Here is an 18,551-nt window from a genome sequence, read left to right as displayed (position 1 = left end):
CTCTGATCAGGTGAATAGGTCCCAAACACTCTTTGGTGGACTTCCAATGAGAAAAAATGGCATCTGAGAAGGTTTAGAATTGGAAGAGAGCCAATTTTTTCTTTTTGCTCTGCCTCAATAATATTGATTTCTGAGCATTTGTGTAGAGGAAATTTTCTAAATGCTTTAGGTCTGGAATTAGAGGAAAATTTGCTTCTACGTTCTCAGTTTAGAGATTCCAAGAACATTGCTTTCTTTAATGATCTTGAAATTCACTGTGATGATTTATACCCTAACGTTTGAGTCATTTAATTTCCAGTGATGGGAAAAGTGAGGTAAGGGAAAACTAAAGTGATCGATCATCAGGTTAGTCACCCTCAGCAAAACTGTCAATTTGATAGGTAAAAACTGCATATCATTGATTTAATTTTCATCTCTTTGATTACTAGTGAAGTTGGGCATTTTTTTCAGTGCTTAATGGCCATTTATATTTCTTCATTTGTGAATAACCTGTTCACTGGTAGAAATGGCCTTTTGATAAAACAGATAGCAATTTCCACTGGAATAAAGATAAACTATGTTCCAGCCCCTCTGTTTTTTAGTTTGTACCTTATGATACTGCTCTTCGGCCAGTAGATTACAAGTCCCTAGACATAAGACAAAACAAACAAAAAACTAACCATCTTAAATGTGAATCACTTTTAAATGTTTCTATTATAACTACTCTGCTCTCTATTTTCAGACAAGAAATGCTTCTAAAAAGTCAACTGTTTTAACAATAAATTCTTACCCGTGAAAGACAGATACCAATGTTTAACTTGCTTGTCAATTATAAACTTTTACAACTCATTGAGTTGCTGACATGTATCTTCATTGTGAATGGTTGAGACAGACATGTAGTTTCATCTGATGTAAAAATTTTCCAGGTTAAGTCCCTAAAGTCATGCTTCCTTATATTGAACTTTGGGGTCCTAAAGACCCTTGCATCTTTGTGCTAGAATGAATTCCAAACTGCTGCCTGAGGAGAATCTAGGCCATACCCAAAAGTATTGACCTAACTCCATGCCCTTCCAGACTTTTCTGCCCTCAAAAGAAGCTGTCAATCCTATCCCCAGCCCAGATCACTATTAATATTTATGACTCTACCTTGAACTACACCCCAGGTACCTGGCATTAAGAATGACCTTGAACTCACAATACTTATCCAAAGTCAGACAAATAATATTTCTGGAAGAATGACTGAATGGGCTATTCCCCGAGCTCATACTAAGATCTATCCCTAGGAAAGACCGAACCAGAAGAGAAGTGGACCTCAGCTTCCGACAATCCTGTTATTGCTAAGTTAAACTCTGACATGATGTTGGCCTACGCCAAGGGGCATTTATATGAAGCCATCAAACTCACCGGCCTCTCACTTTCTTGACTGCCTCCTCTTTATGGACAGTTTTCATCTATACCACCTGAGGTACCTACTCTCCAGAGTCGCATCATAAATATCATCACCAGAAACGGTTCCGCTTACTTCCTAACTCACAAATCTCATACCTCAATCTCTCTGCTGCCCATCCAGGTTCTGTACCCAAGTAGTGCACTGCCACATGCATCACCTCATTAAGAGCACCTACCCATGGGGCGCCTGGGTGGCTCAGTCGGTTAAGCGTCCGACTTCGGCTCAGGTCATGATCTCACGGTCCGTGAGTTCGAGCCCCGCGTCGGGCTCTGTGCTGACAGCTCAGAGCCTGGAGCCTGCTTCAGATTCTGTGTCTCCCTCTCTCTCTGACCCTCTCCTGTTCATGCTCTGTCTCTCTCTGTCTCAAAAATAAATAAACATTAAAAAAAAAATTAAAAAAAAAAAAAAAGAGCACCTACCCAAGGACTCAGTCTATCGAAGTTTTCTTGTCCTCATTTTCTTCCTTATTCACCTTAGGTACCGCGGCCTGAAGTTACAAGCACACGTGCAATTTAAAAATCCAAGGGTATAACTTGCTTTAGCTACAGCTTGATGCTAGGGATCAAACGACGTCAAAAGAACTCAGTTTCTCTTCTGGGTTTAAGAGCTGTGCTTCCTCTATGTTGGTAGAGCCTGGGTCCCTACCTTTGTAAAGCCGCCCTGTTGACCCTAGACAGTGCAACTTCATGCTTCTCTTACACGAAGGAGAAATAAATTTCCCTCATATGTAAGTCATTGTTATTTTGTTGTTTCTGTCACTCACGGCCTAATCTAATGCTAACGCTACAGATGCAAAGTATATGGTGTTGAGCTAGACCGTGGCATTTCAGGAGCCACATATAGCATAATAATGTAAAAGCGAACAGAAAATAGAAGATGAAGGAAAACCCCATGGTACCAAAGCATATCTTTTATGCCATTCTAGTAAGTTTAGACATTATTCTTTAAGCGTTGTGTATATGTATATACATGGGATATTTGAAATAGTTTTAGCTAGGTGTAATATGATTATTCTAACCATTAGAAAGATTCTTGAAGATCTTTGGGAGTTGGACAAAACCAGAGGAATTGAGCTTATGACAATTCTGGTAAGAGATGTTAAGTGTCAAAATCAGGGCAACAGTACCGGGAAAGACAAAGTATAGACAGATTTGAAAGATACATACAAAATGGAATTGACCAGAATTTAGTCAACCTGAATGACTTCTGAAGCAAGAGAGACAGACAGGCACTGTTACAAGACTACAACCAACTGATATAAGAAGTCCACCATGGGCATTCCAGAGGGACGACGTGACAAATTCAGCTACGCATTCTGGGAGATTTTTCATTCACCACTCACATATGTATTTCTCACAAAAGTCCTGAGACTCAGATGCATGTTGTGTCCGAAAGGATGTGCATACTTTCCTGGAGTACACACGTATTTGAATCACTCTTATATGTCAGCTATCATTTGGATCAGTTCTTCCTCTTTTAGCGGGCAAGTATTTTCAGCCTACTGCTTCGAGCATGCAAACGAACTATAACTTTATCTTCCTACAATTCAGCTTCGTCTTTGAGTCTCCGTTCTATTGAATGACCTAATGTAGTTATTTTTCCCCCCAACCACTGCAGGTTTAAACTCTGTCGATTCAGGCTTTTTTCTCCCTCCCCATGTTTATTGAGGTCGTTTAAATTCCTGAATGTTTATATAAGCTCACTGTATCGGAGATGGGGAGTGGAACTGGACATTGGTCCAACTGAGAAATGGCAAAAGCCTTCACAATGCAATGGCTATAGAGTTGTATCTTCTAAGTACAGAGGGGTATACAGAGGAAATTCTACCATCCACATGCCTCTTGTGGGGCAAACATAACAAAATAAAAACAATGCCTACACAAGTTAGAAAATTTTTGTTTGTTTGTTTGTTTGTTTGTTTGTTTAGAGACAAAGAGAGAGTGCGCACAAGAGGCAGAGAGAGAGGGAGAGAGAGAATCTCAAGCAGGCTCTATGCTCAGCACAGAGCCCAATGTGGGGCTCAATCCCATGACCCTGGGATCATGACCCGAGCTGAAATCAAGAGTCAGATGCTCAACCGACTGAACCACCCAGGCATCCTGAAAATTAGTATATTTTTAAAGTGTAAATTGACTTCTGATTCACTTTGGATGAACCGCCCTATTCAGAAAAGAATTGTGGAGATCATAGTTTTTTAGAGTATTGAGAATGGCATGCATACACATTTCAAACTGACTTCTAATTTTATGCAATTATTTCAGTCCACACTATTCATACACTCTGGAAAACTCTATTTGTCTCAAAAGGTCCTATAAGATGGTTAAGTGAGGCTAGCTAATCGGTACAAATGAGAACTTTAGTTCCAGTGTGATCAGCTCCTGATTTTGAGGATCAGGTATTGAGGGTAGTGAGGATATTAATCACTTCATATGGAGCCCTCAGTCATCCATCTCACGACTCCCCGTAGAACCACTTGGAGAACAGCTAGTTTCAACACCAAATTTATTATCAAAATCAATCAGTGGTAGGAAAAGATTACAAAACACTCCATTTACAAATACAAAATTCTAACTGGTAAAACTCTTTCTCTATTCTCCATATCCAGAAACATTTTTCTTTAATTCCCATCCAAAGTCTTCAGTCTTTGTATCTGAAATTAAATGTCACTACCTTTTCAATTGAAAGATCCCTTATCGGGAAACCTGGCTGGCTCAGTCCGGTAGAGCATGCAACTCTTGATCTTGGGGTTTTAAGTTCAAAGCCCATGTTGGTGTACAGATTACTAAACATAAAATCTTGGGGAAAAAAAAACCCTTATCAGTTACCCTGATTTTGTCTTCTGGAGGGAAACTTGCGGAAACTTTAAATGTATTCAACAAATATTTGTTTACTGCCTGTGATAATCCAGGTGATGTGGTAGGCACTGGAGTACCACTGTGAATAAAACAGACCAAAACACAAATCCTTGTCTTGATGCAGCTTACATTCTCTTGGGGGGTGCAAACAATAAACAAAATAATAAGTAAAATACATATTATGTTATATGGTAGTAAGTGCTAAGGAGAAAGATAAAGGAGACAAGGGGGTGGAGGGGCAGTTTTAAATATAGTCAAATGAAGACACTCGAGTGGAGCTTGGATGAGGTGAGAGAGCAGGCTATGCAAAGACAGAAGGAAAGAGCTCTTCCAGAGGGAAGGGCAAGTACAAAGGCTCTGAGGTGGCAGCCTGCCTCTCCTGTTTGAGGAACATCAAGGAAGCCAGTCTGGGGCACCTGGCTGGCTCAGTCAGTAGGGCATGCAACTCTGGATCTCAGGGTTGTGAGTTCGAACCTCACACCAGGAGTAGAGATTACTTAAAAATAAAATCCTAAAAAAAAAAAAAAAAAAAAGGAAGCCAGTATGTTGTGAAGGTATTAAAGAGGAAGGTGAAGGGGTGCCTGGGTGGCTCGGTCGGTTAAGCGTCCGACTTCGGCTCAAGTCATGATCTCGTGGTCCGTGAGTTCAAGCCCCGCGTCGGGCTCTGTGCGGACAGCTCAGAGCCTGGAGCCTGTTTCAGATTCTGTGTCTCCCTCTCTCTCTGCCCCTCCCCTGTTCATGCTCTGTCTCTCTCTGTCTCAAAAATAAATAAACGTTTAAAAAAAAAATTTTTAAAAAAAGAGGAAGGTGAAGATGAGAAGATGAGGCCCAAGAGGTAATGAGAGACCAAGGCAAGGAATTTGACTTTTGCAGTGACATCAGAACCAATTAGAAGTTCTGGAGCATAGCAGTGACGAGATCTGACTTACATCTTGCAGGGTGGTAGCTTCCAGGTTGAAAATAGCAATAGTAACAGCAGGGCAAGACCTAATTAGATACTATTCCAGTAATCCAGGCTACAGATGACGGCAACTTGGAACATGGTGGCAGAAGTGGAAGTGCTGAGAAATGACTAGAATCTAGACATATTTTGAATACACACCCTATAGAATTCGCTGAGGGGATACTTATGGAGAGATGAGAAAGAGTGGAATCAAGAACGAGATGTCTGTCCAAAGAAGACACACAGATGGCTAAAAGACCCATGAAAACATGCTCAATATCACTCATGGTCGGCGAAATGCAAATCAGAACCACAATGAGACACCACCTCACACCTTTCAGAACGGCTGAGATTAACAACACAGGAAAGAACAGATGTTGGCGCGGACGTGGAGAAAGGGGAACGCGCTTGCACTGCTGGTGGGAGTGCAAACTGGTGGAGCCACTGTGGAAAACAGCATGAGGTTCCTCAAAAAGTTAAAAATAGAACTACCCTAAGATTCAGCAATTGCACTACGAGGTATTGACCCAAAGGACACAATAATACTGATTCAAAGGGATACAGGCACCCTGATGTTTATAGCAGCATTATCAACAATAGCCAAACTATGGATTCAGCCCAAGTGTCCACTGACTGATGAGTGGATAAGGAAGATGTGATACACACACATAGACATTCACACAGACACACACACACGCACACACACACACACACACACACACACACTGGAATATTACTCAGCCATAAAAAAAAGAATGAAATCTTGCCATTTGCAATGACATGGATGGAGCTAGAAAGTATTATGCTAAGTGAAGTAAGGCAGTCAGAGAAAGACAAATACCATATGGTTTCGCTCATACATGGAATTATGGCTCAGCTGGTTGAGCATCCGACTTTGGCTCAGGTCATGATCTCATGGTTTGTGAGTTGGAGCCCCACATCGGGCTCTCTGCTGTTACCACAAAGCCTGCTTTGGATCCTCTGTTACCCTTTCTCTCTGCACTTCCACTGCTTGTGCTCTCTCTCTCTAAAATAAATAAACACTAAAAAAAATTTTTTTTAATCTGTCCTATGTGCCTTATTTTCTTTTTTCTTCTTTTTTTTTAACGTTTATTTATTTTTTAGAGAGAGACAGAGCATGAACGGGGGAGGGTCAGAGAGAGAGGGAGACACAGAATCCGAAACAGGCTCCAGGCTCCGAGCGGTCAGCACAGAGCCCGACGCGGGGCTCGAACTCACGGACCGCGAGATCATGACCCGAGCCGAAGTCGGCCGCCCAACCGACTGAGCCACCCAGGCGCCCCTATGTGCCTTATTTTCTAAGCTTAAACTTCCAGAAATACAAATACAACATTCCTAATTAAAATATTAAATTATTTGTACCAGCATGCATAATCCAAATATACTTAAAATTACTCATGGATTATTCAAAGGCAGATACTAAAGTTTGCCTTTGAATAATTATTAATCTATATTATATCTATATAGTATATTAATATATAATATTAACCTATACTAATCATAGTATTAATCATAAACTTAATTATAGTTCATTATGAAGCTCATCAGGTTATGTGCAGACTGCATATATATAGAAGTTCAGGGACATAGAGAATTTTGCTTAACAGTTCATTTCCACTCAGTGAGCATTTATAGAGCACCACTATGCACCAGCTGTGTGTGTGCTGGGGAAATAACAATGAGTTAATCATTGCATCTGGCCTTGAGGAACTTACAGTCTACCAGACCGTCAAACCAATAGCCATAATTCAAAATGAAATACATTATAGAAGATATGAGATATCACAGAAGTACAGAGTACTCTTTGCTTAACTGTTGTAGAAACACAGAGAGTGAAAAATAAGTTCTCCTTGGGGATATAAATGGTTTAGAAAAATTACAAAGCAGACATAATATTTGTTCTGGGCCTTGAAAGAGAAACAGAAATTTGCTGACCAGTTGGAGGGTGAAAGGGATATAATGAGAGGATGCAATGGCATTGGGGAAAAAAAGTGTAGCATAAATAGCATGTCACGTAGAGAAGTCACTGACTAGATCACAGATGCCACATTATGATTGGAGGTATATCACACAATTAGGTATTCAGACTTCATCCTAGGGTGAATGAGTCATCAAAAGTGTTCAATGCCATAATTCTAGATGCAATGCAGAACTAAATGGGAGTCTGCCATGGACTGAATTATATCCCTCAAAAGAGACACAAAGAAGTCCTAACCTCCAGGACTTCAGAACGTGCCTTATTTGGAAACAGTTTTGGCCCATGATCAAGTTAAAATGAGGTCATTATGGTGGGCCCTAATCCACTGTGACTGGTGTCCTCATAAAAAGGGGTAAATCTGGACACAGACACACACATACACAGAGGGAAGGCTATGTGAAGAGATACCGGAAAAATGTCATATTACAATGGAGGATTGGAATGGGACACCTACATGCCAAAGAATGCCAAAGATTGCCAGCAAAGCACTAGGAGCGAGGGAAGAGGCCTGGAACAGATTCTCCCTCACAGCCCAAAGAAGGAAGAAACCTGGCAACACCTTGCACTTGTAGCCCCCAGAACTATGAGACGTTACTTTAAGCCATTCTGTTAGTGTTCTTCGTTACAACAGACCTAGGAAACCAATGCCTAGGAAACCAATGCCTACTGTTCCTGAGCAGTACAGTCCAAAATGATAAGAGACTCAACAAAGACAGTGACAGCGGGGAGTTCAGAAAAGGTCATAAATCTGAAAGATACCACTGATGTAAACATAACAAGGTTTAATGATTGGCTGAGTATGCCAAAGGAGAGAAGGGAGTCTGGCATGGATGAAGTTTTTATTCTATCTTAATCACCTGAATGTTGTGTCTAAACTACCTTACCTTAGATCCTTGTTAGGATCTAAGGATCTCCTTAGATCTCTCCTGAGGCTGGGGACCTTATAAAAAGTCCCATGCCTTTTCTTCTGGCTAACGGTGTCGAATTAAGCTATGCTTCTGACCTCTCATTGAAGCCTTTCTTTGGGCAGGTTTCCCGTTTGCATCCTGTTGGCTTGTAGCTATGTTCTGCTCCATCTACCTAGTTTCTTTAAGATGCTTCACTTGAGCTGCCTATCTTGCTTTCCATTTTAGTTTTGTCCAGGATGCTATGTATTAGATTATCCTTAGCTCTACATCCTGCTGCCTTTAGACCAATTTCATCTCTTCCTGATACAAACACAAACCCCTAGCCCCTAGATTCAGGGGCACAAGCTCTCACTTGTCCAGGGAGCTAGAACAGACACTAAATACACTAAGGAAAAGGAAACATGACAAGAAATCTACATTCACTTTTGGACACTATAGAGGCTGTATTTTTGACACAAAGGGAAGCCACTGACCAATCCTTCTTCCAGAACTGCTAATATGCCATATACCCCATCCAAAGGGATTGGCTTGTTACATCTTCCTGTCTCACTGGCCTTATGTCTTTGATATAAACGCCCGTTCCAAACTGGGCCAACTGGATTGTCTCTGGAGAAAAATGAAAATTGGTCTCCGGATGTGTCTAGATATCTAACATGGAACTTGCAGCAACCATAGTCTTCCAAATGGACTCAGGAGGAGACAAAGCTGGTTCACAGGCAGGTAAGAATTAAGCAGATGTTAGAAGGAAGTAAATATGAGAGAGGCAGACACACATGCTGCCTGTGTTCCTTACAGCTTTCTCTTTCCTAGTTCCAATCCCTTTATGACACCATCTACATTCCTGCTTGTGGATTGTATAAAAATACCTCTGTATCTTTAGGATAAGTGCATTTATCTTTTTATATCACCCTGACTGGAGTTTGTTTCAAAGAATCCTAACCAACACAGATGTGATGAATCTGAAATGTGTATCCAACACTTAAGGACAGAGGTATTCTGGAAATGTGGGTCTCAAGACAGAGTAGCGGTTAAGGAAAGGACATGTGGTTTGGGTATGGGAGTAACTGAAGTCACTGGAGTTGATAAGGTCACCAGAGGTTGTTCAAAGCGATAGAAAAAGGAAGGAGAGGGTAAAGAGAGGAAAAGTGGGTCTCTTAGGAACTTCAATATTTAAGAAATGAATGACAGAAAGAGAAGTCAGTGAATAAGGTTAAAAAATACAGATTAGGAAAGAATGCTTATGTAGAAACCGAGAAACAAAAGTATCTAGATTGAATTTATAGAAAATCCAACCATCAGTGGCTTAAACAGGGGTTAATTGGTTTGTCTCAAACAAGATGTCCAGAGCTGGCACAACAGATCAACAACTCCACGGAGGACTCATGCTCTTCCTCTCTCTTCCACTAACATCTTTAGCATCTAACCTTCATCTCTCTGGTCACAGGATGGTTGTTTATTCTTCCAGGTAGGAAGGAAAAGCAAAAGAGAAAGAGTGAAGGGCAGTATGGGTGTCAGTCCCTTGTTGGAAAAGCAAAAGGTTTACCAAAAGCCCTACTTAAGTCTCATTGCTCAGATCTCTGTTGTCACGGGGCCATTCCTACCTGGAGGAAGACTAGAAGAGAACTATGGAAAAGAGCTGGGTCAGCCAATCAGCTTTTAACAACAGATTATAGTCCATAACAGCTACAGGGAGGTCAAGAAGAATGATACCTAAAGACAGATGATGAGGAGAGGGTAGAGGATTTGATAGTCAGAAAATCCCTGGCAACCTATCAAAAGCAATTTCAGAGGGGCATCCAGTTGACTCAGTCAGGGGAGCGTGTGACTCTTGACCTACAGGTTGCAATTTGAGCCGCACATTGGTGTAGAGAGTGCTTAAAAATAAAATCTTAAAAAAAATAATTTCAGAGGTACATTAGGTATGGAGAAGGCTGCTGAAGACTCACTGGTGGGTAGGAAATGAGTATAGGTAGTTCTTTCCTAATGTTTGAAAAGGAGAATAATGGAGAAGGCAAAAATCTAAAGGAGAAGCATATAATAGAGATGTTTTGTTTGGCTTTAGGACTGTGACTACTTGAGCATGTTTGTATACACTGAGGAATAGAAACAATTGGAGACAAGGAGGTATGAGGTATAAACAGCAGACAAAAAGATCAACTGTGGGGGTGGGGGGAGGGAGTCCAAAATCCCCTGGGTGACAGGGAATTAAATGAGATATTGAAAGCGATACCTTTGTCTCCAAAACAAGAAAGGGAGAATGAATAAAAATAGTGTAAGTTTGGATGCGGGTGTGAAAAAAAGGTGGACTTATTGAAAACTCTATTTTAGCAAAAATACACTTAGAACCTTGAATTCACTATTATTCAATTTTAAGAAAGGCATGGAGAAGTAGTAAGATCTCATCAGAATTCAGGTGTGCTTGGTTTATCTGGATCCCGGAGCTGACTCTGCCAAGTATAGGATTTTTCCGATTTACAGAACGGAGTCAGGAGAATGGGAGCTTTTATGAGCATCTCAAAATCTCACTTTTTTTTTGTTTGTTTGTTTTGGTCCCTTCTGTATCCCTCGGGGCTGCAAGTCCCCAGAGAGTATGTAGAGGATACCTGGTCTTTTTCTCACTCTTCGTGGTACTGGAAGAAGATACACGGCGGCGGCAGGAGCAATGGCCAAAGCGCTTGCTAGAAGCATCCAGACCTTGCTCTGCAAATTTTTTTCCATTCTGTTCTGAACTCCTTCGCCTTAGCACGCGCGGGAGGCGGCGCTGAGCAAGGCTAGACTGCAGGACGCCGTCGGCAGGCACCTTCAGGGGCGTGGGAAGGGGCAGGGCCTTCGTGGGAAGAAAGGCGCCCCAGAAGTGACCTATTCGCAGAAGCCCACTCTGGCTCTGACAAACCCGCCCCCACGACCGTAAGAAAACGATTCTCACTTTTCATTGGCTGACCCTCGCGGAGGGGAGCCCTTGCTTCGCTTTCATTGGCTGCCGCTGCCGTCACGTCCTCTCGCCACACCCACCTTCCCGGCGGCGCCCAGTGAGCTTTCAGGGAAAGAGATTTACCGAGGGCGGGGACGGGAGTCGCGCGCAGTTAGCCCGGTGCCCCCTCCCGCGCGCCCCGCCCCCTGGCCCGAGGCCCCGCCCCTCGGCCGGCCGGGCCCCGCCCCTCCCTCCAGAGAGGGCGGGGACCAGGCGGCGGCTGCAGTCGCAGGAATATGCTGGAAGCCGGCGGGCGGGCGCCCGGGCGGTGCTGAAGGGACAGTTCCCGCCGCCAAACTTGCCCGGCAGCTGGAGGGCAGGCGGGCGGGGCGGCCCGCGGGGGCACGTGAGCCATGGAGACCATCTGGATCTACCAGTTCCGCCTCATCGTGATCGGGGACTCGACGGTGGGCAAGTCGTGCCTCCTGCACCGCTTCACGCAGGGCCGCTTCCCGGGGCTGCGCTCGCCCGCCTGCGACCCCACGGTCGGCGTGGACTTCTTCTCCCGCCTGCTGGAGATCGAGCCGGGCAAGAGGATCAAGCTGCAGCTGTGGGACACGGCGGGGCAGGAGCGCTTCAGGTAGGGCCGCCGGGACCGCCGCCCCCACCCCTCCACCCCGGGGACCTCGGCGCGTCGGCCGCCCCCTCCCGGCTCGGAGGAGGCTCCGGCCCTGCGCTCTCCAAAGTGCAAACACTCCCTTCTCGCTTCCCCTTTGCCCCTCCTCTTCCAGGGACGACTTCCTCCTCCGCAATTTCTCACTTCTCCCTTTGGCGCCCATTTCCTGCGCCCCCTTTCCCGCCTGAGCCGGGTCGCCCCCCCAACCCCCACCTGGCGGACCCCCTCTGGCTCCGCGATCTGTCTGCCCCTGCCCAACTCTTCGCCACCCCCAACACCACCCTGCTGCCTGCTCCCCAAACTCGGCGCCCCTCGCTGCGCACACCCCGACCCTGCCACCTGCCCCCGCCCCCCCTCCACCCCGAGCTCCCCTTCTGCTCCCCCTGCACGCGGCCCGGGAGAACTGCGGAGTGGGGCTCCCACGTTGGTGGTGGGTCCCCCACCCCCAGCCTGCTGCATGAGCTCACCGGGCCTCGTTCGGAGAGGGAGGGGGATGCTGTAATGGTCCTCAGAAATTCTGGGCCCTGTGACCCGTGGGAACGCGTCTCCGGGAGCTGCTCGGTGCCACCTCGGGGCCGCAGGCACAGCCGAGGGCTCCTGGTGCTGTTTGGTGAGGGTTGAGTTGTGTTTCGAAGTTTGTCATCTGCGGTGGTTTGGTGGGGAGGAGACAGACGCCCTGAGGTTTTGTCACGAACTTTCGCTTTTCTGTTATTTGTCGTGGGCGCTTAACGTTCCAGGGTGGTGCTACATCAGAACGTGCGTTCTCAGTAGAGGAGGAGGGATCCCGCACGAGAGTTTGCAAAGACGGTCGTGTTATGTCACTAAGAACTAGATGTAATCTGCCTGCATTTCCTGGGTGTTTAAGACCGAACTACGTAATAAAGCGTATTTAAATTTCTGGGATTGGAGGACACTTTTTTGGGGGGGGGGGGTTGTTTTGTTTAGTTTTAGAGGAAGGTAGGAAATCTGATACACTGTAGCGTTTGGGCCTTTTTTTTTTTTTTTTTTTTTTTTTTTTTAAGATTGCATTGTCACCTAAAACTCGCTTGAGCAAGCATTTTGCAATCTTCAGCAAGTCCTCCGCTTGTGAAATGCAGTCCTCCAGGAGGGGGCTTCCCAAACATGGCGTCCCGGCCCCAGCCCCAGCCCCCAGCACTTCCCAATGAGATCAGCATACTTCTGTGGGGATGTTCCAGCTTGTAAAGTGCTGCTTTCCATTCCCAGCTACACACTGATCCACACACACGATCCGGGAACTCCCATGCGTGGAGTGGAAAGATGGGAAGGCCAGCCCTTCAGAGAGATGGTAAAGGTTACTGTTCAAGGTTCGAATTGTACAGTCCCTAGAAGTCCATGAGGAAACTTGTTTTTCCTTCTCAAGAAGCCTCTTTTAGTTAAACAGGGTTTCAAACTTCTGATTCCTCATCTGTAAAATGGGGTTATTGCGATCTCTAAGATTCCTTCCTCTTTCACCATTGTGAGATGGTTTGCAGATTCCATCACCTGTGATCTCAGTCAGAGATGAAATTTAAGATATTTTGTGGTCCTCCCCCCCAAAAAAGGCATTTACTAATAACTCTTGCTCTACCCTCTAAAATGAATGTAATAAAAACATACTCTTTATACCTTAAACTTCTAGAAACTAGTGAGTTGCAACTACAAGAAACATAAGTAGTGAAGTCTTATTGTATCTAATTATTTCCTAAGAAGTAATTCCTCACCTTATTGACAACAAAGTAAAGGATAATTAATTTGTTAGACTTTAAAGTCCTTTCTGCTAAGTAGATCATTGTTTTTTAATGCCTTTGAGCAGATGTAAATAGCAATTTGTTTTATATACATTATTAAAACCAGACGGTACCTCTCCCATAATAATACAAGGACATTTAGGGAATGTTTACTGACAATGAGTCATGCTTTATTTTGTCTGGCTCTTTACCAAAGACGTATTCATAAATACATACATATTTCAATAGCTACCTTCCGATACTGCTTTCTGTAGTTTAGCAGAATATTTCAACATGAAATTGCATTTGAAACAATCATTGTTAAACCACTCTGTGTCTTTTCAGAAGAAAATAGATACTTTTTTGAGTAATAGATACATTTTATTTCATAGAAAGTCACTATAGTTCATGAAGGTATTAGTCATATCATTAGGAATTCATAGGGAATTTTATATTTGAGGGTTTATTGTTGATTGTACATAAACGAGCAGAAAGGAACCTACTTTAGACAACTCAGAGTATAGTTTGAAAGCATTAAAAAAACAGAACAAAATAGTGAGGCAATAACTATGACCCTACCTAATCTTCATTTTCTCTCCCACCCCAGCTTTACTGAGATGTAATTGACAAATATTAAGCCTTAACTTTCAATGTTCAGATTAACACATGCTAGAAGACAATAATTACTTTCAAAAAGAAGAAACAAAATCAAAGTGAAAAAGGTTTACAAAAATAATGTCTATGTGAGCATACCGTAAATTATAATATAACACTCAAATGTTTTTGTTATTAACACTGTGTTAGTGAGGGTAAATGTCAAATTCCTGCATTAAGGCAAGTCAGAATTACAGTGCCTTCATTAAAGATAAAAGTTTATTTCTCTTTGTGTGACAGTTTCATCAAGGTAAGTGGTCCGTGTTGGTGGAGTAACTCTGCTCTAAGCCATCATTCTGGTACCTTCTTATTTTTCTGCCACCACTGAGACATCATCATCTTCTTCACGAACACTGTGTTCCCACACAGGGGAATGGAAATGGAGAGTGTTCCTTTGGAAATAGAGCAAGCAATGTTCCTTTTAAGCAAGGGAGACCAATGTGGTACAGATCCCTTCAGCTCTAAGTTCACTGAGGAGGAAGGAGTTAAAAGGCCACAGGTAGATGAGCTACCGTGTGCCCATGAAGAAGGGAATGTGGACCTAGCATGGTGGGCTTTCCAGGGAAACTAGCAATTGCCGCTTTGATTTTTTTTTTTTTTTAATTTAAGTTTATTTATTTATTGTGAGAGAGAGACAGAGAGCAGGCAGGGGAGGGCAGAGAGAGAATCTCCAGCAGGCTCTGCCTGTCCATGTGAAGCCCCAACATGGGGCTCAAGCTCACGAACCATGAGATCATGACCTGAGCCACCCAGGCACCCCACCACTTTGAATTTTGAATCATCATAGTGGACGAAGTTTCGCAGGAAAAGAAGCAAGAATATTGTTCAGCACAGGGTGACTCAGGATAAATATTAGAGGGCATCAAATATAAGGTTCTAAATTTTGAACTTCCCGTAAAAAGCACTTAAAGCAATATAAAGATAAAGTGAGGGGCGCCTGGGTGGCTCAGTTGGTTGGGCAACCGACTTCGGCTCAGGTCATGATCTCACAGATCGTGAGTTCGAGCCCCACATCAGGCTCTGTGCCAACAGCTCGGAGCCTGGAGCCTGCTTCAGATTCTGTGTCTCCCCCTCTCTGTGCCCCGCCCTTCCTCATGCTCTGTGTCTCTCTGTCTCTCAATAATAAATAAATGTTAAAAAAATAAATAAATAAAGATAAAGTGAGATAAAGAAATAGCAGTGTTGGCTGTAGGGCTAGGAAACCTCAGGGCTTCAAACCAGATTTTGCCTTTTATTCCTTGTTGTCTGATCTTCGGGGTATTATGGTTACAGCCAGTGATTGCAAAGCTCAGATGCAAAGAGAATAGCAGCCTCTTGGTGCCATGCTTCTCGAAGTGTGTTCTGCAAGAACAGTTACCTTTGTGATTCTCTTGAAAAATGAATTCTGTGGCCAGGTAAGGTTGGGAATCCCTGCATCCCATGTAGAACTCTCTTAGAAATTCATATCAAAGGCTCTCAGAAGTACTGTAACAAGCCCGTTTAACCTTGATTAAACCAGCATGTCTCAAATGTATTTGACAGGCTCTTTTTAGAAGGTAAAAATCCAGGTGCCTGGGTCGCTTAGTTGGCTGAGTGTCAGACTCTTGATTTAGGCTCAGGTCATGATCCCAGGGTTGTGGGATTGAGCCCCACATTGGACTCTGCACTGAGTGTGGAACCTGCTTAAGAATCTCTCTCCCCCGTGCCTCTCTCTCCCACTTGTGCATACGCTCTCTCTCTCAAAAATAAAAAATAAAAAAATATGAAAATGTATGATAACTTGTGTTCTAACGAGTACAACCCCAGGGAAGCTCCCTTGGTGAGTTGGTGCAGTCACATTCTTTTTTTTTTTTAATATTTATTTATTATTCTGAGAGAGAGTGCGCGGGACAGGGGCAGAGAGAGAAGGAGAGAGAATCCCAAGCAGGCTCCACACTGTCAGCACAGAGCCCGGATGTGGGGCTCGATCTTACAAACCCTGAGATCATGATCTGAGCCGAAATCAAGAGTCAGATGCTTAACCGACTGAGCCAGCCAGGCGCCCCAAGTACAGTCGCATTCTTTAGGCGGAATCCCTAAACTGTTGAGGTTTGGAGCAGTGGGAGACCTCAGGAGCCCATTAACCAGCTCGTTAACAAAGGGCTGTAAGTGGTAAGTGCCAGAGAAGGGACGCTGCCCCCCACCCCGCCCCGCTCCACTGGGCCCCCAGAACCTGAGGATGGCCTCTGCCTAACAAGCTGAACATTCTGGACCTCTCCCTACCCCTCTGTCTGTCTTGTCATCTCTTCTCTAGCAACCCTTCTACTGTGTATCTCTGTCTTCCTCACGTGTCCTTCCTCTCCTTCAGCTGAGTTTTGTTTTTCCATTGCCCCTTTCCTGGATCTGTCCCTCTTCATTTCCTCCCATCCTCCCTCTTTTTCTCTCCTTCCTTTTTATGTTAGTGTGTCGCTTCCTCTCCTATTTCTTTCTGGCTTCTCTCCCCTCATCTGTCCCTCTGGCTCCGACCTGTCTGTGTTCCCTCCTACCCCTTCAAAACATTGATACAAAGTTAATGTGTAAAAGTGGCTTAATTTATGTTCTCTATTTTTAATTTTAAAAGCAATGTCTATTTCTCCTTAGAAGAATTTTTTTAGAAACTTTTTTTAATGTTTATTTATTTTGGAGAGGGAGAGGAGAGATGCAGAGAGAGGGAGAAGGAGGGAGAGAATCCCAAGCAGGCTCCACGCTGTGGACGCAGAGCACAAGGCGGGGTCCATCTCACAAACCGTGAGATCATGACCTGAGCCGATATCAAGAGTCAGAGGCTTAACCGACTGAGCCACCCAGATGCCCCAAGAGAGCTCATTAAGTGCCTAAACTAAATTGTTTTCTTTTGTTTTGTGTTTGATTCCTACCCTCTTTACGACAGTTCATAGTCTTTAACAGAAAAAGATTTTCCAATCCTGGATTGCTGGGTTCACAACTGCACACATAACAGAGCAGAAACTGTCCATAGTTAAGCTCCACAATCACTGCAGTCTCCTGTCGTTCCAGGTTTTAGACACGATACAAGCAAGGCTCTATTTGTACTGAGTAATCAGATAAAATAATGTCCTGGTTCAAATTATTTGTGCCGCAGGGGCGCCTGGGTGGCTCTGTCGATTAAATGTTCAACCTCAGCTCAGGTCATGATCTCACAGTTTGTGGGTTCAACCCACATGTCAGGCTCTGTGCTGACAGCTCAGAGTCTGGAGCCTGCTTCAGATTCTGTGACTCCCTCTCTCTCTCTCTCTCTCTCTCTGCCCCTCCCTCACTCTCACTCTGTCTCTTTCTCTCTCTCTCTCTCAAAAATAAATAAACATTAAAAAAAATTTTTTTTAAATTATTTGTGTTGTAACAGAAATCTAGCCAAATTAATTTAGATGCTTGGGATAAATTATAAATGATCCAGATCTCCTGAATGACGAAGGCTCATGGAATAGACAGGTGTCTGGAAGTATGGAAGCTCCAAAAGCAAGAGTTTGTGGGTTTTCACTCTGGTTCGTTTTCTTCTCCAACTCGTCCAGCTCCCAGTTCTCGTAGCGTCTGAGCCTCTTACTCAGACTCACGGAAGAAAATAATCTCATGGGCCACTTGACCATCTCGTTTGCTACGCATTGACTACCAGTGAATCAGCTTCCCCACAGCCACATTTTAAGATACGTATACACATAATACAAATGCAAATATACTAGGTATGTATGACAAGTCATACAACACAAATGTATCTGTGAAGGTCTACTTTTTGGAAAAGAGAAATTCACAGAAGGAAGTGACCAGTCATCCCAAAAAGGATTCTGTGGTGTTTCCAGGTAAAATGGTATGTCAGAACAAGCCAGCGTCTTTTCTAACAAGCGTAACGGAATGTGAAAAGATGCCACAGGTAGCCAGACATATTTTTATCCTGCAGAGATTACTTGCCTTGTCCCCTCGGGACATTCAGACCATTTTGAGTGACTCTTCAGTCAGCACAGTCAAGAAACAAGCTAGTAATTAGAAAAACCTGTCATTGTCTTAATTTCTTTTTTCTTAATAACTCCGTTGATGTGGTGGATGTGGCCACAACCTCAGTGCCCCTATTGGTACATGAAGGTGGTTATACATCCTGAAGTAAACTAAATATTATACGCCCGATACCTAAGGGCCCTGGGCTGGCATTAGGCAAAATTGCAAAGTAGGTAAAGCTCGTTCTTCGGGACTTTTGGGGGCTTTCCCACTTCTCTTCTGTATTTTGGGTAGTGAGTCCTCGGCCTGTTCTTGTCCTCTGTCCTCCCTCACATCCCTTCATTGTCCATTTTGGCTTCAGGGAGAGACACGAAATTACCCATGGTCGAAAACAACTTAGTAAGAGTCTTGCCAGGAGTATCGCTGTTCTAAAAGAGGGTGGCCACCTAGTGAGAGAATGTCTCATCCTGATGCTTGCCTGATGTTAGCAGACCTGCAAACCTATAC

At 43.8% G+C, this 18,551-nt stretch overlaps 1 protein-coding gene and 1 long non-coding RNA gene across 2 annotated transcripts in view; one reads left to right on the top strand and one right to left on the bottom strand.

Annotated features, from left to right (window-relative positions):
• Positions 1-3,914: 3,914 nt before the first annotated feature.
• Positions 3,915-4,741, bottom strand: LOC128776117 (uncharacterized). The gene is made up of 2 exons (XR_008421041.1): positions 4,701-4,741; positions 3,915-4,131 (listed from the first exon to the last, which is right to left on the bottom strand). It is a non-coding gene; the product is annotated as an uncharacterized LOC128776117 (long non-coding RNA).
• Positions 4,742-10,936: 6,195 nt separating this feature from the next.
• RAB39A (RAB39A, member RAS oncogene family) overlaps positions 10,937-18,551 on the top strand; it is a 30,377-nt gene continuing 22,762 nt past the window's right edge. The window contains exon 1 of the mRNA XM_019469280.2: positions 10,937-11,685. Coding sequence (XP_019324825.1) covers positions 11,459-11,685 — 227 coding nt within the window. The 5' untranslated portion in view covers positions 10,937-11,458. The remainder of the gene's footprint in view (positions 11,686-18,551) is intronic.

Source organism: Panthera pardus, unplaced genomic scaffold (genome assembly GCF_024362965.1).
Source record: "Panthera pardus isolate Hobbes unplaced genomic scaffold, ASM2436296v1 HiC_scaffold_12, whole genome shotgun sequence".
Lineage (NCBI taxonomy): Eukaryota > Metazoa > Chordata > Mammalia > Carnivora > Felidae > Panthera > Panthera pardus.
The sequence above is the reverse complement of the archived record's forward strand: the minus strand, read 5'-3'. Positions and strand labels throughout refer to the sequence as shown.